Source organism: Panthera tigris, chromosome A2, assembly GCF_018350195.1.
Source record: "Panthera tigris isolate Pti1 chromosome A2, P.tigris_Pti1_mat1.1, whole genome shotgun sequence".
Taxonomy (NCBI): domain Eukaryota; kingdom Metazoa; phylum Chordata; class Mammalia; order Carnivora; family Felidae; genus Panthera; species Panthera tigris.
The window spans coordinates 125,491,540-125,514,468 of NC_056661.1; the positions used below are offsets into that span (position 1 = coordinate 125,491,540).

Here is a 22,929-nt window from a genome sequence, read left to right on the forward strand (position 1 = left end):
GGGTAGTGATATATTTTATTAGGGGGGAAAATATATATATATATATATATATATATATATATATATATATATATGAATTGGTGTAACAATACTGCTTTTGAGTTTGTTGAAGACTTTTATTTAAAGGGTAAATGTCTTGTGTTTTGGAAGGCATTTGGCTCATAAATTACTTTCAGTGATATAGCATTTAGATTTAGTGTCACTCTTTGAATGAGAAATCATTCCCAAGAAAAGTGGAGAGTTGTGCCTTCCTCTAAATTTAGCTCCATTTCTTTTGCACATTCAGAGGAATTTTAATCTTTTTTAATGTTTATTTATTTTTGAGAGAGAGAGAGAGAGAACATGAGTGGGGTAGGGGTAGAGAGACAGGGAAATAGAGAATCTGAAGCAGGCTCCAGGCTCTGAGCTGTCAGCACAGAGACCAACACGGGGTTCAAACTCACTAACTGAGATCATGACCTGAGCCAAAGCTCGGCACTTAAGCAACTGAGCCACCCAGGCGCCCCACTCAGAGGAATTTTAAAGAATAATTATTCTATTTTTAATTAAGCAATTAAAAAGGTCAAATGGGAGTGTAATTCCTTAGTCTGTGTTAACTACTGTATCTGTGTGTGCAGGGCAGTGTATAAACTCCAGCCAATAATTCTCATATCTCCTTTAGTTGTATACTTTTGAAAGAGAAAGAATTGTTTTATAGGATCTTGTGTTTGTTCAACTACACTGTTTCAAATAGAAGCATTAATTGATTCAGGGTAAGAAAAGAGTAATCCTGATTTTATGGAATGGTTAAGATATCAACTCAAGATTATTTTATTATGTATTGATATTCAATTAAATAAAATGCGGGATTTTTTTAGCTTGGCTTTTTTTTTTTTTTTTTTCCTGTCATCTTAGGAAATGTCAGGTTTTCAAAGAAGTAAATATGTCCATTATCTCTTGCTGTTTACCATTATACCAAATCTTAGTGGCTGTATTAGCTTTGTTGCTGTAACAAATTATCATACTCTTAGTGGCTTAAAATCACATATAGTTATTATTTTCTGAAGATCATAAGGCTGATGGATTTTACAGGGTTAAGATCAAGGTGTTGGCAGGATTGTGTTCCTTCTGGAGGCTCTAGAGGAGAATCTGTTTCCTTACCTTTTCTAACTTCTAGAGGCCACCTGCATTTTTTGGCTTGTAGCCCCTTCCTCTATCTCCAGAGCCACCAATCACATCACTCCAAGCTCTGCTTCTGTTGTCACATCTTCTCTGACCTTCCTGACTTTTCTCTCAGAAGGACAATTGTGATTACATTAGGCCCACCTAAGTAATGCAGGATAATCTTTTCATCTCAAGATTCTTCATCACATCCGCCAAGCCCCTTTTGTCAAGTAAAGTAATACATTCACAGGTTCAGGGAATTAGGAAATGAACATCTTTGGGGACTGTTATTCTCCCTACCAAAGTGCTTAAAACAACCACCACGTTAGTTCCTGATTCAGTGGCTCAGCAATTTGTGTTGGGCTCAGCTAGGCTGTGCTTCTGGTGGTGTCCCCAGCGGTCATACAGGAGTCTGCAGTGATCTGGCAAATTAGCTGGGACTGGATGCTCTAATATGGCCTTACTCATCGGTCCGGTGGTTGATGCCAGCTCTCAGCTGGGCCAGGTGTCTCTAGCAGGCTTGTGCAGTCTTGGGCAGGTGTCTCTACACCTCATGGCACCGTTCCAAGAGAGTGCAAAGAGAAACCGCAAGACCTCTGAGGCCTGTGGTTGGAAGTCATGCCGTATCACTTCTGCCACATTCTGTTGGTCAAAGTAAATCATAAGGCCAGCCCAGTTTGAGGGTGTGGAAATAGATTCTACCTTTTGATGAAAAGCAGAAAAAATTTCTGGTTATTTTAAATCTCATAAACCAACTTTACACATTTTATTCATATTACACCTGTAATAGTTAAAAAAAAATTAGTGTTTATTTTCGAGAGAGAGAGAGAGAGCAGGCAGGGGAGGGGCAGAGAGAGAGGGAGAGAAAGAGAGAATCTCAAGGAGGCCCTGCAATGTTAATGCGGAGCTTGATGTGGGGCTCAAACTCATGAACCATGAGATCGTGACCTGAGCTGAAATCAGGAGTTGGACACTTATCTGACCGAGCCACCCCTGTAATAATTTTGACATTGGGGTGCTTCTTTGGTGAATTTTGACTTAATTACTTAGGATCCCATTTTTGAAATGTATTTAACTGTTATCCTACATGGCAATTAGTGATTTTAGAAGGTGCTTCAAGTTTTGTGAACTTTCGACTAAACTTGTGTTTTAATGTTGATATATTATATATGTAGAAACTGCTTGAACGAACCCGTGCCAGGCGAGAGAATCTTCAGAGAAAGATGGCTGAGAGGCCCACAGCAGCAGCAAGGTCTGCCATGCATGCTAAGAGAACCAGAGAGCCACTTACTGAAGCAAGTAACCAACAGCCTCTACCTGGTAGTGAAGGTAAAAGACTTTGTGGGGAAAAGTAAAATTTGCTTCTTTTAAAGGAGATCAGCCCCAAACATTTTATTGCGCGTGTAGAAAAACCAAGGTCTTTGGGAGACAAATATATAATAGCCTCTGGGGAAAGATCAGCCTTCTATTCTATTTTAGGTCTGTTATATTAGGCCTAGAACTACCAGGCCAGAGCAGAGTATCTAATAAATACTTCAAATTAATTGGTTGAATTTTATTTTCCTCAACCTAAGGTTATTTAAAACCCCCAAGGGAAGAAAAGTAAAGGAGCAGTGGAACACTTAATTACACAGTGGTGGCATGGACTTTATCCACCCCAACGATGCCAGAATAGCTGACCACCCAGTTCAGATAGTGTCTCTGGCATGAGTAGGGCAGCGAAAGGCTTACCTGCTCTCAGATGCTTGATATTTAGTGAGTATTCTCATCCTCTGTCAGTTGAACCAGCTCTCTAGAGCTAGGCTCGATGTATAGGTTGTTAATTTAAGAACCAGTGAATTAAACAAAAACAAATAAATACACACAAATAAACAAACCTAAACTCACCTGGAAATTTAACTTATTCTTTCCTAAATCCTGGCATCCCCAGCCTGCATCAGTAAGCTGGCTGCTTTAGCGTTTTCCTAGAGTGTGGAATAGTCTGGAGATAATAATTTTCCTTAGTATAAATTTAAAAATACAAATAGAAAAAGAGCATTACAGAAGGCAAAATCAATAGTACAAGAGATGGGGGCATGGAGCAGGCTCACAGTTAACTTTGTAAGCTAACCATAGAATAGGAATTTATTTTCATATGTTTATACATTTTGAAGGAAGGAATACCATATATATCACATATATATGGTATACATATTACACATGTGATTTGTTACACATGCATGGTATATATGTTACACATATGTGACCTATATATCAGACATACATGGTATATATTGTATATATATATTGCGTGTATGATATATATACTGCGTGTATATGGTATGGTTCACGAAAGATTGTTTTAAAAACAGAAAGCCTGTTTCTACCCTTAGCTGTGTTGCTTTAGGCAGGTAACATCATTGCTCTGCGTTTGGTTTTCCTTATCTAAAAATGAGGTAATTGGGCTGTGTGATCTTTGAAATCATTCAAAACATTTGCTTATTATATGTGTATGCACTTTTTATTTCCTAGCGTCTTAAGACTACATAAAGTATCAGGCATATGTCTGGAGAATATTATTTGAACATCGTTTTATTTAGGTGTTTTAAACTAGAAATTATATGTTTGCTGAAAAAGAAATCTTTCACATCAGATTTCTAAGTCACTAAAAGTAGAATTTTACATATTTCTTGTTGCAAGGAAAATCATTTAAAGAGTCTAGAGAAACATGATGTTTTTAAAATAATTTGTCACATACCTACTGCAAGTTGTTTAGGCTATGAGAAATTGCAGACTTCTGAATGTTTTTTTTGGGGGGGTGTGTCCTTTTTAATCTAGAGAAATCTTGTACAAAACCATCACCATCAAAAAAACGCTGTTCTGACAACGCTGAAGTAGAAGTTTCTAACTTGGAAAATGAAAAGCCAGTGGAGTCAGCTTCTGCAAAAGCCTGTCCTCCAAGTCCTCTGCCTCCTCGGGCGCAGCCACAGACGCCAGCTCCTGTCAGTGATGCCGAGGCTGTCCCGGCACCGCTGCCGGGTGTGAGGACAGGGCTTAACTCAAGACTGGAAGCGAGGGCAGGCTCTTCAGTGAAAACACGAATGCAAAGACTGGCGGAGCAGCGGCGCCATTGGGATAATAATGACATGACAGGTATGAATTAGAGGGATGGCATGGTCCTTCAAATCTGTTTCAAGAAGACTCAACTTGGTAGGTTGAAAATCTGATTTATTGGTTAACACACGAAAGATAAACGCTTCTGTTTTATCTATCTCCTGAGTATCCGTTGCCTACAAATGGTTTGTATATCAATAGCATATTTATAAGTTGGTTGTGTTCTCATTGAAGTGGGTGCTGATGAGGTTCTTAGACCAGCTCACAAAAGCGTGGTCTTATGACAGAATCATCTTATATTTTCAATTAAAAACAATAGAGAACAAACTTACCTTGGCATTATTAGCCTTGCTGATCTTCAGCTCTATATGCAAGAAATCCCATTTGATGGATTAACTAAATAAATTTGAGTGGCTAAAGTATGCAGTACTATTTAATAGAGGGGAGAGAACACTTACACACTTATTGAGCACCTATAAAGCATGTTACGCTAAGGTGCTGGGACCCAGTGAAGTGACCTGGGCTCATACTCAGATGGAGAGTGTCACATCAAATCAGCCGTCATGCAGCAGGATTATGTGTTCTATGATCTATTTTGTCTCTTATCTTCTTACAAAAAAAAAGCCTTGAGATGACTTACAAAAACAACTACATTACAAAACAAGAAAAATAAGGTAATTCCAGGGTGAAGGGAAGGAAAAACAAAGAAGGGAAGGGTAAAATTATTTTATTAAATACAGGCTTTAAGGTCCATCTCACTTGCCAGAGTTCTGAACTTACTAGCAGCCCATGCAAAGAGGTGAAACACCATCAGTTACGTGACTGGTGTTTGTTTACAAGATGAAAGCAGGACCATGGCCGGAACTAAGACCCAAGAGAACTTTCTTTCCTGGGTCCTGAAAGATGACTCGGCAGAAGTTAGTAAATGTGTAAGGTTTTTCAAGGTAGGCAGGCGGCCTGGCTCCAAGCTCAGTTCAGTAAGCACAGTCGCAAAGAGAGCCAGCACAGTACAGGTGGACAGCTCACTGGCAACTGGGCCTTACCCAAGGAAATGTTCCTCTAGCTTTGGCTTTCGGCCTGGAGCCGTGTAACGGAAACATTTGGACTGTTGGATTAGAATCTCAGGAGTGTGGTGGAGCCCTGGGGTGTGCTTTTGTCTTTTTTTTTTTTTTAAGCTCTGTATGTTACTCTGATGCGTAGACAGAATTGAGACCAAGTGACTTGAAGAAATGGATGCATTACACAGATTTAGGCAGTCTTTCGTAAATATTAATTCTTTTTGTCTGAAATTTTGATAAGTATTGGACAGTAGAGCATTTAAAGTTATTCTTTTTGGCAGTGATGGTAATTTCAAGAGCAAATACTGTGTAAAGTGCTAGGCATTCTAAACATTATTTGTTCTAATATAGCATTTAATTCCTATAGAAATCTAATGACATACATCCCACTTTTATGTTCATGGTACCGAAGAGGAAACTGGGTTTGGAGAGAGCAAGAGGCCTGCCTAGAATTAGAAGCTAAAATTCCAAGCTCAGTAGTTTGACTCTAGCGCTCAACTCTTGCCTGCTATAACTTACCTGATGACTTTTAGCTTTTTTTTTTTTTTTGAATGTTTATTTATTTTGGGGGGTGGGGAGAAGGGGAGGAGCAGAGAGAGGGAGAGACACAGAATGCAAAGCAGGCTCCAGGCTCTGAGCTGTCAGCACAGAGCCTGACATGGGGCTCGAAGTCACGAAGCACGCAACCATGACCTGAACTGAAGTCAGCCGCTTAACCAACTGAGCCACCCAGGTGCCCTGACCTACTTGGTATTTTGGGGCATGTAACAGAGTACAGATGTTCCATATTGTCTGTTATGCCTATTTATCTTAGTAGTGGGCAGGGCTCACCATGCTTTACAGTGCCCAAGGAGGCTAACTGGTACATGTTCCTAAACACAAGGATGTCCCATTTCTGTTTTGTAGGAGGTATTTATGGATAGTGGAGAGAGGGCTGTGACAGAATCCACGCTTAGAACAGATAAGACCCTCAACATTCTAGAGCAGAAAGCATTGCAGCAGTGATTTTGAACATTTTGAAAGCAAATGTTAACACATGCCTACCTCAGCTTTGAAAATAAATCTCATTAAGGCATAGCCTGTCTGATTCTAAGCACTGACACTTGAGAATAAAGCACTTGCGATGAATGATTTAGTGAATGTTATCCAGGATGTGGGTAGCAGCCAATTAAATGAGGAACTATACTAAAATAGAACTTATCTGAAGCTTCTTTTCTGATCAAGAACAGTTAGTAGAGCTAGAGTGCCAGTAAGCTCATTCCTAAAACATGATAATAAAACCGTCATCTGCATAGAGGACAGGGCTTATTCTCAGGAAAGCAACAGAGGTATGCAAAGGGGTCTTGCAGGGGCAGTGGGGTTCAGGGAAGACTTTCTGGAGGAGGCAGAGGCAATCAACCTGGACTCCGAGGGACCACTGGCTTCAGACAGTGGAGGAGGTATCCTAGGCAGAAGCAACAGAATGCCTAAAAAGCAGAGTTACCATAAACAGACTGTGTGCATAAAGAGTAGGTATTTTCTGGTAGAAAAACAAGAGATCGGTTTGAAGAAAGCAGCAGGGGTCCAGAGCATGTGGAATTTAACCAGGAGGTGATGGTGGCATACTGGAAGAGTTTAAATGGGCAAATGTCGTAGAGAGATCACTCTGGCATCAGAAGTGAGGAGGGACTGAATAGGGCAGAGACTTGAGCAGGAGGATCAGTTAGAAGGCTCGTGTTATAGTCCACGTGTGGGATGAAGGCCTGTGGAAGTGAAGGGGAGAGGCCAGATCTGTAAGATTTAGGAGACAATCTCTGGAACTTGATGCCTGGATGGTGGAGGAGGTGAAGGGAGAAGGAGGAAGAGGTCATGATGAGGAGGAACATGTTTGGGGCAGTCTCAACGTCAGATACGTTATTTGGGGTGCTTGGGTGGTAGCCGAATGGAAGTGGTCGGTAGTTGCAAGGACACCATGGAAGATCTGGCACAAGGACAGAACTAGCAGAGCATGATGTCACCAGCAGAAACACAAGGCCTACAGAGTGTGCACTGGCATCTAGTGACAACAGCAAACGCAACTTGCGGGCTGCGGTGTAGGCAGAGGCAGGTTGAAGGGAGCTGAGTGGTGAGAGAATATTTGTGCAGGGCAAGAGGGGCAGCTGCAGAGGGGTATATGTTGGTGAGAGGGTATTTGTGTTTAGCTTTAAGATGAGACCGACTTGAGCATAATTATGTGCAGAGACAAAAAGGGTTTGTACAGAGGAGGAATGCGTACAGGCCTTCGTCAGCTATCCATTACTAACGTGAGATCGATAAGTAACTGTGGAAAATGAAGTAACTGTGGAAAAACACTGCTGTCTAGCCCTGTGCTATCCAATTCTGGAGACAATAGCCATATGTAGCTTTTAAGATTTAAATTAATTACAATGAAATGAAATGAGGTTTCTGAGTTGCCCTAGCTACATTTCAAGTGCTCACTAGCCACATGTGGCTGGCTAGTGGTTGGTTACTCTACTAGATAGCACGGATATGGAACGTCTCCATCATTGCAGGAAGTTCGATTGTACAGCACTGGTTTACTCCATTTTTAAAACAAAAAGTACCTGTGGCATCTGTAAGCTTAAATTGTGCAGTAGTGTAACAAAATGATTTAATTCTAAAAATATAACCTAAGTGTACAGTACCTTCGGGCATTCATGATCCATTAAAAATTGAAAAAAAATAGGTATAAGAAGTTTGTGGGTTTCTTTTTGTTTTAATTTGGATTAAGTATCCTCTGATTTGAAAAGGTATTGTCAAATTTAAGCAGCTGGTAGTTTCATGCATACGAGAGCTTTTTATTAGTTCTGAAACCTACTAACGTCTTTATTTTTTTAAAACTTTTTAAAATTTGTTTTTGAGAGAGAGACAGCAAATGGGGGAGGGACATGGGGCGGGGGACAGGGGGACAGAGGATCTGAAGCCGGCTCTGTGCTGACAGCAGAGAGCCTGATGCAGGGCTCAAACTCACCAACAGTGAGATCATGATCTGGGCCGAAGTTAGATGCTTAACTCACTGAGCCACCCAAGCACCCCTCTACAAACCTCTTCTTAAAATTCTGAGTGGAGCGATCCTGGGATTACACATATGCGTCACTCTTGAACATGGGTCTTACTCTTTTTCTGAAAACATTTTCAGACGAGATACCCGAAAGCTCACTCATGTCACCAATGCCATCAGAGGGAAGGGCTGCCTCGCCTCCCAAACCACCCCCTGCAGATGCCTCGGCAACTCCAGTTGGTAGAAGGGGCCGTCTGGCCAACCTTGCCGCAACTATTTGCTCGTGGGAAGATGATGTAAATTACTCATCTGCAAAGCAAAACAGTGCACAAGAACAGCCTGGTACCACTTGTTTATCCAAATTTTCCTCTGCAAGTGGAGCATCTGCTAGGATCAATAGCAGCAGTGTCAAGCAGGAAGCTGCATGCTGTTCCCAAAGGGATGGTGAGGCCTCTTTGAATAAAGCTCCGTCCTCGAGTGCCGTGGGCGCATCTTTGAATGATGCTACAGTTTCCAGCTCTGTGGTAAGTCATGCAGTATCAGTCTTGGGAAACCTTTTCTTTTTGGTTATGAGTGATAATGTGTATGTATGTGTAGGTATGTATCTTATATACATGGTGTTTGTATGTATTTTTAGAAATTGGGGGCGTAGAAAGTAAAAATCCTAAATTTGGTAGCCTATACCAAATAAATTAGTAATTGACAACTAAATTATACTAAGTTCATACAATTCCAAGGTATATAATAATAATGGAATGATGGAGCCTCTTCTTAGTCAGCAGGGAGAGCAACTGATAATTATTTTCTCTGCAGAATGCTTTATGTATGTGTATAAATATAAGATATCAAATTTCTCTGAAGGGACATTTAATAAACTAGTAGCTAAAGTTGCCTTCCGAAGGCATTTGCTGAACAAGATTGTCAAGGGTGGGTATGATAATTTTACCATATATTCTTTTGAAATGTTTGGAAGTTTTCCCTTGCACATGAATTACATCAACAGCTTTCAAAAACAATCTTAAAAAACAGAAAAGCAAAAGAGTAGTATGTTTCTGTGCATTGTTTTTAAATGTAGAGCCAGGTTTGGGAATTTGATAGAGTTGCATTCAACCCAAGCTCTGCCACGTAATTGAAAATGTGGCTTTAGACATTAATCTTGTAAAACCTTATTTTCCCATCTGTAAAATGGGAAAGAAAGGGTTATTGGGAAGATGAAATGAGACAATGTGTATAAAACCCACAGCAAAGTGCTTTGCATAAAGCACTTAATATGTTATAGTTAGCCATCAAATACATATGATTTTGTTAAATTAATACTGACTTAATTAAAATACCAAAAATATGCAATGTGCTCTAATATGCTTAACATTTATAAAGGTGCTAGTGAGATAATATAAAAGAAATTGTTTTTTAAAATAGGGAGTGACCCTATCCCTTACATGAAATTACTCCTCAATATATTATGCAGACTAAATTATATATTATAATTTAAAGAGTACCATTTTCTTCTTTTTTAAATTCTTTTTACATGTTTTGAGAGAAAGAGAAAGCATAAGAAGGGGAGAGGCAGAGAGAGAGGGAGAGAGAATCCCAAGCAGGCTCTGCACTGTCAGCACGGAGACTGACTTGGGGCTCGAACTCACGAACAGTGAGATCATGACCTGAGCTGAAATCAAGAGTCATTTAACTGGCTGAGCCACCCAGGCACCCCAAATAGTAGCATTTTCTAAGTTGATTTTTTGTCAAACCTTTCAAAATGGTTTGATCTATTAGGGGGAAAAATTGTTTTTCATAAGTTTACTTAAAGGCTACTAAGCAAATAGAATTTAACTTGTTTTAAGTCTACCTTTAGATATTATGAATATTGTTATTTACCCTAAGTGTTATCATGTTTCAGAAAGCTGCTTCTTCCCCAGTGAAATCTTCTACTGTATCCCTTGCTGAAGCTAAAAATTGTGAGGTACAAAATCCTGAGCTACTTCAGAAAACTCCTGTTAGTCTCCTGAAAACAGAGGTATCGAAACCAACTGGGAAGTCAACCGTGTCCCAGACAGTTGGGCCTAAAGAAGAATTAAATAGAGAAATATGTCGGCAGTCTCAATCTAAAGACAAATCTGCAACACCAGGTTATGTATCTTTTTAAAAATCTAGTTACTGCTGACTGTTTTCAGAATGTCTGTTCTCAGCGTTTTAGGTGTCCAGTCATGAATTGTATGTTCGTGGTTTGCCATGGCAAGTGTCTGAATGTATAAAATGGAACTTCTTCAAATTCAGCTCTAACTCATTGAATGAATATTCATTAGTGTAGACTTGTCCAGTTACTGGTCAAAGTATGTAACTTGTTACATTTTAACAACTTAGACATGGTTTTTTTCTAGAATGACCATGTAGTTTCTTTCTTCCATACTTTTTGATGGAGACAAAGCGTATAGAACTGGAAATCACATTTTAAGGGCATAATGGAGAAACATTCTTAAAACCAAGTGTGCAGAGCAATGCTTTCCAAACTTAAATATGAAGATACCCCTGATAGCAAAGGAAAATGAGGTGTATACAAATGACTCCACTCCTAATTATATTTGTATGTGGTTATATTGTGTGTGAGTATATACATGTGGAAGTTCGAAATTCCCTATAGTAAATTGATGTTCCTAGAAATCCGTATTTATCTTGTGGGGGCTTAAACCTTCTGGCATACCCCCACATGCTGTTGGTTGAGAAACCCAGGACTAAAAAGCGTGGTTCAAATATATAGAGATATAATTTACTTTGAACAATACTCTTTTCCATTAGAATTGCTTTTGGAAAGACTTTCAGTTCAAAATTTTAACTTCTTAAAAATACAATCTCTCGGAAACAGTAGTTCATTATAAAAGAGAAGTAGAGAGAGATAACAGTGGGAATCCATTCGTTATGGGCTAGGAAAGCAGTAGTCAGTTTCCAGAGGAGCTGAAATGAGAATTTGAAGCAATAGCAAAATCCCCACATGGAATAGAACTAGTTATCCCCAATTTTCTGAAGACTTATGGCATAGATAAGAAGCCTTTTTTTTTTTATTATTATTATTCTTGGCTATTGGATATGCCCAGAATTTATTATCAGGCCTCAGAGATATTTAACTTACATGTTTCTTTGTCTTCTTAGTGGATTTTGTTTAAAATGTTTTTTTTTTAATGTTTATTTGTTTTGACAGAGAGAGTGAGAAAGAGAGTGTGTGCACATGCGCATGAGCAGGGGAGGGCAGAGAGAGAGGGAGACACAGAATCTGAAGCAGGCTTCAGGCTCTGAGCTGTCAGCACAGAGCCTGACTCAGGGCTCAAACTCACGAGCCACGAGATCATGACCCGAGCCGAAGTCAGATGCTTAACTGAGCCACCCAGGCACACCTATTCTTAGTGGTTTTAGTTAGAGATAATGGTGTGAAGTGACATGTGGAGTCTTGGGTCAAATTGTGCCCTTTACCTGTTTTTGCAAATAAAGTTTTATTGGAACATAGCCATGCCCATTTATTTACATGTTGTCTGTGGCTGCTTTCATGCTTCAGTGCGGAGTTGAGTAGTTATGACAGTGGCCAAATGGGCCTGCAAAGCCCAAAATATTTACTATCTGGCCTTTTGTAGGAAAATGCTGATTTCTGATAGAGATAAGCCTCTTTTCATATAGTACAACCCTATCATCTTCATGATGGGGGTGGTATATATCCCATTTGTTCTACTTTTCTTTTTTTAAAGTTTATTTATTTATTTTGAGAGTGGGGGGGGGAGAGAGAGAGAGAAAGAAAGAGAGATTAAGTGAGGGAGGGGCAGAGAGAAGGGGGACAGAGGATCCAAAGTGGGTTATGCTGATAGCAGAGTGCCCGCTGATAGCAGAGAGCCCCATGTGGGGCTAGAACTCATGAACCTTGAGCCAAAGTCAGATGCTCAACCAACTGAGCCACCCAGGCACCCCCCATTTGTTCTACTTTAAATTTTTTTTTTTTTAAACATTTATTTTTGAGAGAGAGAGAGAGAGAGACAGAGCACAAGAGGGGGAGGGGCCGACAGAGAGGGAGACATAGACTCCGAAGCAGGCTCCAGGGTCAGGTCTGTCAGCATAGAGACCGATGTGGGGCTCGAACTCACGGACCATGAGATCATGACCTGAGCTGAAGTCAGACACTCAACCGACTGAGCCACCCAGGCGCCCCTCATTTGTTCTACTTTAAATGTACTTCATACTATTTCAAAGGAATACTGGTTTAAGACTTTATAGATTGAAGACCTCCCTTGATAAAGTGAATGATCTCTAATTTTTCTTTTGGGAGAGAAGGATTTAATCCCTGGATTTTAGTATATTAGACTTGCTAAAAGCAAGATGAAATACATTGGGCTATAGAAATATAAGTAGTTGGGTGATCATGGCTCGGGCACTTGGTGGTCAGGGAGTGCTATTAATAAACACACTGTGAATCTCCAATCCTTTAGGATTATTTCCAGTTCTGATTATGTAGTTGAAAGGTTTTCTAACTCCCACTGCTCTCTTATTCTACCTCACCCCCCCTTTTTTTTTTAGAGAGAGAGTACGCTCAACCCACTGAGCCACCCAATCTACCAGAGCGCCCCATCACTCTATCTTTTAAAATTTTTTTAATTCTTCTTTCTTTTTTAAGGAACAAAATCTTATAAATTTTAGGACTTTGAATTAAATAGAATCGTATGGTAAATTTCTTTTTTAAAGCTATTTTCCTACTGTTTACTTTCCCAATGAGTATTCTAAATAGAATGAAAGCATTTTAGAGCCATTACTGGATTTTAGAACTTTTTCAATAGAAATGATAATTGTTATTTCTTCTAAATGGCCTCCAAAATGTGTGTGTTTTCTGTAGGAGGAGCAGGAATTAAGCCTTTCCTGGAGCGCTTTGGAGAGCGTTGTCAAGAACACAGCAAACAAAGTCCTGCTCGGAGCACACCCCAAAGAACCCCCATTATCACTCCAAATACAAGGGCCATCCAAGAAAGATTATTCAAGCAAAACACATCTTCATCTACTACTCATTTGGCACAACAGCTCAAGCAGGTCTGGCTTACTGCTTTTAACACTATTCATCATGTGGTCTCGACATAGGACCTAGAAATCCAATTATGAATTCTGATACCAGTCTTTTGACTGAGATAAATAGCATCGTGATTCTTTGTATCACTTATTTCAAGTTAGAAATACTTTGTCTTGTATTCCATGAATATTGTGAATTTTTTACCCTTAAAACTGAAGACAAGCAAAGTTTAGTAATGTTTGTATATTATTCTTAAGCATACTATTGCTCTCGTATCAAATAGAGCTTTTGATTGTTTTAGGAACGTGAGAAAGAACTAGCATGTCTTCGTGGCCGATTTGACAAGGGCAATTTATGGAGTGCAGAAAAAGGCGAAAGCTCGAGAAGCAAACAACTAGAAACCAAACAGGTGGTGTAAACAAGAAATATGAAAGTGAACCTGGTACCAAAGCAGTGCTGGGATCTAACTTGGTTCTGTTTGGTTGTAAAACACTTCTTTATCCCGTCCCAATTTACTGTGCCACCTTCCACTCATAAACTCCTTCAGCATGCATTCCAACTCTGCTTTTCTCTTGTGATGTTTTCCCATTCAGTGGAACTCTTAACGTATTCACTGATGAGCTACCTAAAATCAAATTTTAAAACTTCTCATCATTCAATTTATTTCACATTTCTTTTAATATTCTACTTACATGCTGGTCCTGAAGTGTTTCTCAGAATCTACTTATTTTAGTACTGATTGTATACCCTCCCCACATACCACACTTTCAGACTATCCATAATCCTTTTCAGTCACCAATTATGTCCCAAATTTCTGTTTATTCCTATATTATCTGCTGTCAAATTTCATTAATCAGCCTTCAACCAAGTCCCTTAGTGTAAATTATTTTCTGCTTCATTTACATGCCTACTTGTACAAAATACTGTATTAGGATATACTTTTCAGCTAAAAATAATAGAATTATATTTAAAGTGGGTACCAGTAGAAATAGAACTATACATTTAACCATTATACTTTGACAAAGATCTATTTAATTGATTTTGTTTTACTAGTTCTCTTGATTAACAAATCATGTTTCCCAGGGTTCTGACCTAACCCTGTTTTCTCCTCATTTGCCCTGGGGCTTCTCTTCTCTGTCCTCATGTTTAGCTTCAGCCAAGCACACAAATGCTAAGGTGCTTAGCTATGCTGTGTTCACCTCTCTCCTGAACTCCTGGCCTGGCTAGCTAGTGTATTTCTTTCTGTTTTGCAGAAGCATATTCTCCATGGAGTCTCTGTTTTCACCTAGGTCTTTGTTCTATACCTCATCAGCTAAAACAGTCTGGGAGTTCTTCCTTGGCTCCTTCCTTTTATTACTGTGTCTTCCCACCTCCTCTTATTACTATATCTTCCCCTAGCACGCACACACACACACACACACACACACACACACACACACACAGACACACACACAAACACATACACATCATTGGATGTTTTCTAAATATGTCACAAGCTGCCTGTCCTCTCTGTTTTCCTCTGCCGTTACCTTAATCACTTCCAGAACTTTGTATTGAAAACCCTGCTTCTAGTCTGGCTGTTTTCCTGTCCACCTTACCCACTGCTGCCAGGGAAATAGTCTTATAAAGCAGATATTTGTGTATTCACTTCCTTAAAATCCTGGAAAGTCTCCCATAGCTATCATCAGAAAATGTCTCAAGTGCTTGGCTTGACATCCAGAATCATTCAGAATCTGGCTCCTCACTGCTCCTCCACACGTGTGCTTCAGTCCTGTCATGTAGACTATTTGCAGTTTCTCAAATGTATCCACGTTTTCAGATCTCTTGGCCTTTGCCTTGCTGTTCTGTCCGCCCAGAGTATCTCTGTGGTGAGCTCCTACTTCATTAGGAATAGGTCAAACTCTAGTCCCCTCTGGAAATCCTTGCTTGGCCCTTTTCCTAAGTGGCCCCTCTTTTTTTTTCACCATGTCATCCTGTATTTACCTCGACTGGAATACTTATCTTCCTGTAATTGTTCTACCTTTGCTTTCCACCACTGTCCACAAGGACCTTATCCATCTTTATCTGTGTTTTTAGTGCTTGGATCACAGTAGGGGCTCAATAAATTTGTCCTTGAAGGAAGGAAGGAAGGAATGTGCTAATGCTTCCCATCCATATATAGCAACCATATATAAGCAAGCTTATCTGTCATCTTAAAACCAAAACTACTCTCCTGACCCCTGTTTACCCCCCCCTTTCTTTGCCTCCTTTTCATTCGGACTTTTGTAAAAGAGTTATCTCTTGCTGCTTACAATTTTTTTTTTTTTGTAAGAGGCTACTGAGATCACCCAGGTGATGGCAGGTGTTGGACTGGAGAGGCGGGATGGTGAGTGCAGTGTAACCAGGGGGCGTGAGCCTAGAGGAGCAGGGGCAGGAGGAGAGGATTACTGAGAGCTTGGAATTAGTGTTAGAGACTGGAGAGGGGCTGTCCCTCGTGCCGTCAGGGTCTAGGGGAGAGAACCACCTTTATTACAGAATATTGTAGGGAAGTCCTGCCTTCACAAGAGAGCCAGGTCTGCAGCACAGCATTCGATAGTTTACCCTGTGTTCGTGCATCAAAAGCTTCTTCTAATTCGAGAGACAACACGGTCTGAAATTACATCGGGAATAAGAATGTGTAGGTTTGTAAACTGGCCCTGCCAGTTACTAGCCGAGTGTGCAAGTTGCTGAACTCGTCTGTGTCTCGGTCTTCTCATCTGTAAAATGGAGGTAGTAGCACCTAACTTACAGGGTTATTGGGAGGACTCAGGGAGGCAATGCCAAGTGCTTGGGAAGGTGACTGGCACAAATGAGGCTCTACTAAGCGTTGGTTGCTGTTATTCTTATTCTTACTTGATTATTTCTACTATTGCTTTAATCATAAAGCCTTTTCTGAAACAAACAATGAATGTTTCTCTTCCATTGCCTTTATAAATGATTAAAAAAAGACTCAGAGGGATTTCCTGTTTTTTCTTTTTCTTTCCTTCTTTTCAGATCTGTTTTTGGTTCTTTGTTTTCCTGGCCTTTTACTCCTGAGTAACCGTTTAGGGGAATCCTAATGCAGGAACTGTCAGTAGATTTTATAGGTGTGGGAGGAGATAAGTGACATATGGGGAATTACTTTTCTCTGTGTGGATTTCACTTAAATCAGTTTATCTAAAACTACTCTGATGTGAATTTTCATTCCTGCCTCCTAGTCTGTTAAAAGTTGTACGTACTGGGAATTACCAAGAGTAATGAACCAGCACTGAGGGCTTCTTGTGATCTAAACATGGCTGGGACCTTTCACATACATTGTTTTGTTCTGAGGAAGCTTATATAAAAGAATGATTCGTGTTTGTTTCATTTAATAACATGTAAAAATAGACAGAAAATCTATAGTTTTGAGAAATAAAATCTTCATTTCCTTTCTGCAGGAAATTCACTGTCAGAACACTCCCCTCAAAAAACACCAAGCTGTTTCAAATACCCCATCGCTTCCAGTAACGGAAAAGGTGACAGAAAATCAAACACCAGGAAAACCTTCCAGCACAGAACCTACAGGTCAGCATTTTCCACTTCTGCTCCACTTATATGTAGCTTTCAGTCTACTGGAGTTTTGGAAATTGCATTGGAAAGCGGAAATACTGCTTCAATGTAAAAAGATAGATTGTCTTTATTTCTACTCATTCTTTAAAGTTCAGCCATGCAATATGCTTCTTCCATAGTTCTCTCTCCAGACTCAGGACTCATGCTCTTGATGGGAGGATAAATTACTACCATTCTTTTTTTTTTTTGAGAAAGATTCAGTAATATCTGTTGAATTGTAAAGTGTGCATGCTCTTTAATTTAGCTCTTCTACAAGTGTTTCTACAAGTTGACTTCTTAAAACTAGTGTGCAAAGATGTATATACAAAGAGATGAATTGTAGCACTGTTAGTAATAAGGTGTAAATGACCTCAATGTCCATCAGTAGCAAACTGTTTAAATAAATTATGCTAAATCCATGTCCTCAAATATTATGTAGCTGCTTAAAAGAATAAGATAGCTTTGTATGTAATGACATTTAATATGTCAGAGACACTTAAACATTTTAGTTTTTTTTTTTAAGTCTGGTGAAAAACACGTTACTAAAATTCACCATCCTAACAGTTTTTAAGTAGTAGTAGTTTTAAGTATATTCACATCGTTGCAGAACAGATCTCCAGAACCTTTTCATCTTGTAGAACTGAAACTGTACCCATTAAACAGCAACTCTCCGTTTCTTCCTCTCTGCAGCCCTCGGTAGCCACCATTCTGCTTTCTGTCTCTATGAATTTGACTACTTTAGAAACGTCCTATAAGTGGAATCATATAGTATTTTTCTTTTTGTAACTAGCTTATTTAATTTAGCTTAATGTCCTCAAGGTTTATCCATGTTGTAACTTGTGACAGCATTTCCTTCCTTTTTAAGGCTGAATAGTACTCCATTGTGTATATGTACATTTTGTTTATCCATTGTCTATCATTGGGTATTTTGGTCGCTTCCATCTCTTGGTTATTGTGAATAGTGCCAGGTATGCAAATTTCTCCTTGAGACCCTGCTTGGAATTCTTTTGATATATACCCAGAAGTGGGATTGCTAGATCATATAGTGGATCTATTTTAAGTATTTTGAGGAATAATTATACTATTTTCTGTGGCAGTCACACCATTTTACAATCTTACCAACACTGCACAAGGATTCCAATTTTCCCGCATCCTTGCCAACACTTGTTATTTTCTGTTTTTTTGTTTTGTTTGGTTTGGTTTTTTATAGTAGCCATTCTTTAGGGTGTGAGGTGATAGCTCATTGTGATTTTGATTTCCATTTCTTTTATAATTAGTGGTGTTGAGCATCTTTTCATATGCTTGTTGGCTATTTGTATATCATCTTTGGAGAAATGTCTGTTCAAGTTCTTTGCTCATTTTCTAATGAGGGTATTTTATTTTTGTTGTTGAGTCATAGTTATATATTCCATGTATTAACCTCTTATCAGACACACAATTTACAAATATCTTCCCCATTCTGTAGGTTGACTTTTCAACTCTGTTGAATGTGTCCTTTGATGCACAAAAGTTTTTAAATTTGATGTAGTCCCATTTGTCTGCTTGTGCTTTTGTGGCCTGTGCTTTTGGTGTCACACCCAAGAAACTGACAAATCCATTGTCATGGATGTTTTCCTATGTTTAGGAGCTTTATGGTTTTGAGTCTTACAATTAAGTGTTTAATCCATTGTGAGATAATTTTGTATATGGTATCAGATAAGGTTCCAATTTCATTTTTTGCATGTGCATATTGTTTTCCCAGCCTCATTTGTTGAAGAGACTGTCCTTTCCTCACTAAATCATCTTGGCAGCATTGTCAAAAATCATTTGACCATACATGTGAGGTTTTCTTTTGTGGCTCTCTGTTCTTGTTCCCTTGGTCTGTGTTTGTGCCATACCGTTTTGATTACTATAGTTTTGTAATATGTTTTGAAATCTGGATACGTCAGTCTTCTAATTTTGTTCTTTTTCAAAGGCATTTTGTATATTCAAGATTTATTGAATTGAAGCTCCATACGAATTTTAGGATGGACTTTTCTGTTTCTCTAAAAAACGCTACTGGGATTTTGATGAGAAAGCATTGAATCTGTAGATTGTTTTCAGTACTATTGACATCTTGACACTATTAAGTCTTCCAATCCATGATCATGGGATGTCTTTCCAGCTATTTGTGCCTTATTTAATGTTTTTAAGCAATGTTTCACAGCTTTCAGTGGACAATTATGTCACCTCCTTGGTTAGGTTTTTTCCTAAGTATTTTATTCTTTTTGATGCTATTGTAAATGGGATTGTTTTCTCAATTTCCCTTTCAGATTTTTCTTTGTTAGTGTTCAGAAATGCAAGTGATTTTTGTGTGTTGATTTTATATCCTACATCTTTGCTTAATTTGCTTATTCTAACAGGATTTTTTGTGGAATGTTTATAGTGTTTTCTACATATAATATCCTATTATCTATAAACAGAGGTAATTTTACTTCTCCTTTTCAAATCTTGATGCTTTTTATTTCTTTTTCGTGCCTATTTTCTCTGACTAGGACTTCCAAAGCTATGCTGAATAGAAGTGGTGAGAGTGGGCATCCTTGTCTTGTTCCTGATCTTAAAGGAAAGGCTTTCGGTTTTTCACTACTGAGTATCATGTTAGCCAGTGGCTTTTCATTTGTGGCCTGTATTCTGTTGAGGTAGTTTCAGTTTCCTTCTATTGCTAGCTTATGAAGTGTTCTTATTGACACTTTTTTCTAAAAAGTGAAAAATAAAATGCATGCATAGATGATGACCTTCTGATAAAACAAAAGGATATAACATTTGCATACATACAGGGGAACTGGAAGGACAAATAGCCTGGTAATATTGGTGTCCCCTTTCTCTTGTTGGGGAGGAAGAGAGATGGGAACGTTAAGAGAGGACAGTTGTCTTGGGGGATTCTCTATACATATTTAGATCTGAAATGCATAGTTTTATGATCAGAAAAAAGAATACAAAACATATCTCAACTGAAAAATTCTAGGTTCCTACATATAGTAATATGGTTTTTCTTAAAATTTTTTTTTAGGTTTCACTGAACATAAAATGACGAAGTCTAGCCCTTTGAAAATCACATTGTTTTTAGAAGAGGATAAGTCTTTAAAAGTAACATCAGACCCAAAGGTTGAGCAGCAGACTGGTTGGTTTTTATGCTTTATTTCCTATTAATTCTGAACTCACTAGAAGATATTATATATTGGTAGAAGCACATATTCAAATATATAATGTTCTGTATTTCAAAATGTCTCATGATCTGTAATATTCTCTTTTTTTAAAGAATATTTTTAAGCTTATTTATTTTGAGAGAGACAGAGACAGGGTGAGCAGGGGAGGGGCGGAGAGAGAGGGAGAATCCCAAGCAGGCTCTGTGCTGCCAGTGCAGAGATGTGGGGCTCAAACCCATGAAACTGTGGGATCATGCGTGACGTGAGCTGAAACCAAGTGTCAGACACTTAACCGACTGAGCCACCCAGGCGCTCCGCTTTCTCTCTCTTTTTAAAAATTTTTTAACATCTTTATTTATTTTTGAGAGAGAGAGAGGGAGAGAATGGGGGGGGGGGGTGGTTGGAGACACAGAATCCAAAGTAGGCTCCAGGCTCTGAGCTGTCAGCATAGAGCCCAACATGGGGCTTGAACTCACAAACCATGAGTTTATAACCTGAGCTGAAGTCGGACACTTAACCGGCTGAGCCACCCAGGCACCCTTCTCTCTTTTTTTCACTAGGAAATATTCTAGCTTCCACAAAGAGATAGCACTGTTAACAGTTACCTTAGGTCACAGATCCCTGTGAAAATCTGATTAAAGCTATCACTCACTTTCATAGGGAAAGGAAATGTACTGCCCTTCCACACTCTTTATATACTGTTAGGGAGGTTAGTGGTTCTTGAAGGTTATTTGGGAACCCTGCCTTAAGTGCTGTTAATATTTTCCTATTATTGACAGCCATGTGAAAAGGCATTCCCCCAAAAACAAAAAGAGTTACTCGAAAGAACCTTTTTTTTTTAAGTCTGAAGTTTCTGGCTATTATCTTGTTGTTCGCATTCTTAGTTAATACTCTTTCTTAAATCCAAAGTGTTTAGTCAGCTTTTGGCAGTCCCAACTTTCACTGCTTTGCTGTTTATTTAGTAAGCACGTGAACGTTAGGTCTGCTCTGCTATCCCTTTAATTCTTAAAGGTCTGAGTCACAGAATCACCTCCTGAAATCTTTTTCAGAAGTGGTACGTGAAACTGAGATGAGTGTGGATGATGACGATGATATCAATAGTTCAAAAGTAATTAATGACATCTTCAGTGATGTCCTGGTGGAAGGTGAGCTGGACATGGAAAAGAGCCAAGAGGAGATGGACCACGCAGAAGCAGAAAGCGCTGAAGAACAGGAAGATGCACTGAACATCTCCTCCATGTCTTTGCTTGCTCCGTTAGCACAGACCGTTGGTGTGGTAAGTCCGGAGGTAAGAAAAGATTAAATGTCAACAGGCCCGGGACACAAAGAAGCAGCAATCACGAGATCCCCTTTTGTTTGAGTTGGTACATGGGGATTTGGCACTCGGTAGCCAGGGGGATGCTGGAACTCTGACGTCAGTTCTCATAAAAGAGAGCTTAAAATGCTTCAGTGGTTTCCTGTGACCTTGGATAAAATGCAAACTGTGACATGGTTTAAAAGGTCAGACATTTGGGCTCAAATCCTGGCTCTGCCATTGGCTGTTTACTGGCCGGGTTATTTAACCTCTTTGCCACAGTTCCCTTACCTGTTAAGTGAGGTTAAAAGTAGTGCCTATATCATGGGGTTAATATGAATATTAAATCACTAGTATATTAGTACATAGCACCAGACAGACAACTAACATTTATTGAGAGCCAACTATTGTTTTTAGCTATCGCCCTAAATTGAATAGCTACAGTTTGAGAAATTGGTTCAATTAGAAAAAGTTTTTAAGAGAGTTATAAGTGCAGGTTTTAGCTGTCTTTGAACTTTTATTCATTTACTATTTAGGGAACTTATTTTTTAGTTCGCCTTTGTTTTTATAATGCATCATAAATCAGTTGACTTATTGGATCTTCATTTCCTAATAATAGAGCATTTATTCAATTCCTCAGAGTTATCACTTAGAATCAGTGTCATCCATAAAATCTACTAATACCTGATGTGCTTCACTGCAGAGTTTAGTTTTCTCACCTCGATTGGAATTGAAAGATTCCAGCGTAAGTGATGAAAGTCCAAAGCCAGGGAAATTCCAAAGAACCCGTGTTCCTCGAGCTGAGTCAGGTGATAGCATTGGTTCTGAAGATCGTGATCTTCTTTATAGGTAAGCATGTTTTTCAAAAGGCATTCACTCACTAACGGTCATAGTTTAGATTTATAACTTATAATGTTATTAATTCACCTGTATAAAACTTTGGAATGACTTTTGTCAGCCTCTCTTTTACCAAATGGCATTTTCCACATGTTCACTAAAAGAGAGTGCTCAACGTGTTGCTGGATTTCTAATAGAGTATACCTTATTTTCTGAAGCATTGATGCATACAGATCTCAAAGATTCAAAGAAACGGAACGTCCTTCAATAAAGCAAGTGATTGTTCGGAAGGAAGATGTTACTTCGAAGTTGGATGAGAAAAAGAATGCCTTTCCTGGTCAAGTGAACATCAAACAGAAAATGCAGGTATGTACTTCCGTGGAAAGGAGACTTGGAATGTTTTCTGTACTAGATCGTACACTCCTTAAGGACAAGGGCCCAGCCTTATTCATCTCCGTACCCTGAGTGAGTAGAACAGTGTCTGACACACTGGAGCTCAGTAAATCACTCTTGAATTCATTGTAACTTGAGAAAGGTCCTCTTTGTTGGGCAGGTTGGAAGCTTGTTTGATATAGCTGAAACATTTAAACACGTTTGTCATAAATATCCTTAAAGTATAACTTTCATTTTGCTCTTAGAGGTTCTTTGATGCTAAGGAAGTCATGTACAACATACATGTAATTTAAATAAAATGAATCAGATAA

General features: G+C 39.0%; 1 protein-coding gene across 5 annotated transcripts in view; it reads left to right on the forward strand.

Moving 5' to 3' along the window:
- ANLN (anillin actin binding protein) overlaps positions 1-22,929 on the forward strand; it is a 47,275-nt gene that overhangs the window by 4,562 nt on the left and 19,784 nt on the right. For 4 of the 5 annotated variants that reach the window (XM_042969966.1, XM_007078573.3, XM_042969983.1 and 1 more), the window contains exons 2-12: positions 2,319-2,472; positions 3,961-4,275; positions 8,452-8,837; positions 10,211-10,439; positions 13,178-13,368; positions 13,647-13,754; positions 16,780-16,906; positions 19,959-20,069; positions 21,144-21,382; positions 22,092-22,237; positions 22,444-22,591. In XM_042969966.1, the coding sequence (XP_042825900.1) occupies positions 2,319-2,472; positions 3,961-4,275; positions 8,452-8,837; positions 10,211-10,439; positions 13,178-13,368; positions 13,647-13,754; positions 16,780-16,906; positions 19,959-20,069; positions 21,144-21,382; positions 22,092-22,237; positions 22,444-22,591 (2,154 nt within the window). The remainder of the gene's footprint in view (positions 1-2,318; positions 2,473-3,960; positions 4,276-8,451; positions 8,838-10,210; positions 10,440-13,177; positions 13,369-13,646; positions 13,755-16,779; positions 16,907-19,958; positions 20,070-21,143; positions 21,383-22,091; positions 22,238-22,443; positions 22,592-22,929) is intronic. The other variant, XM_042969972.1, reaches the window with a different exon arrangement.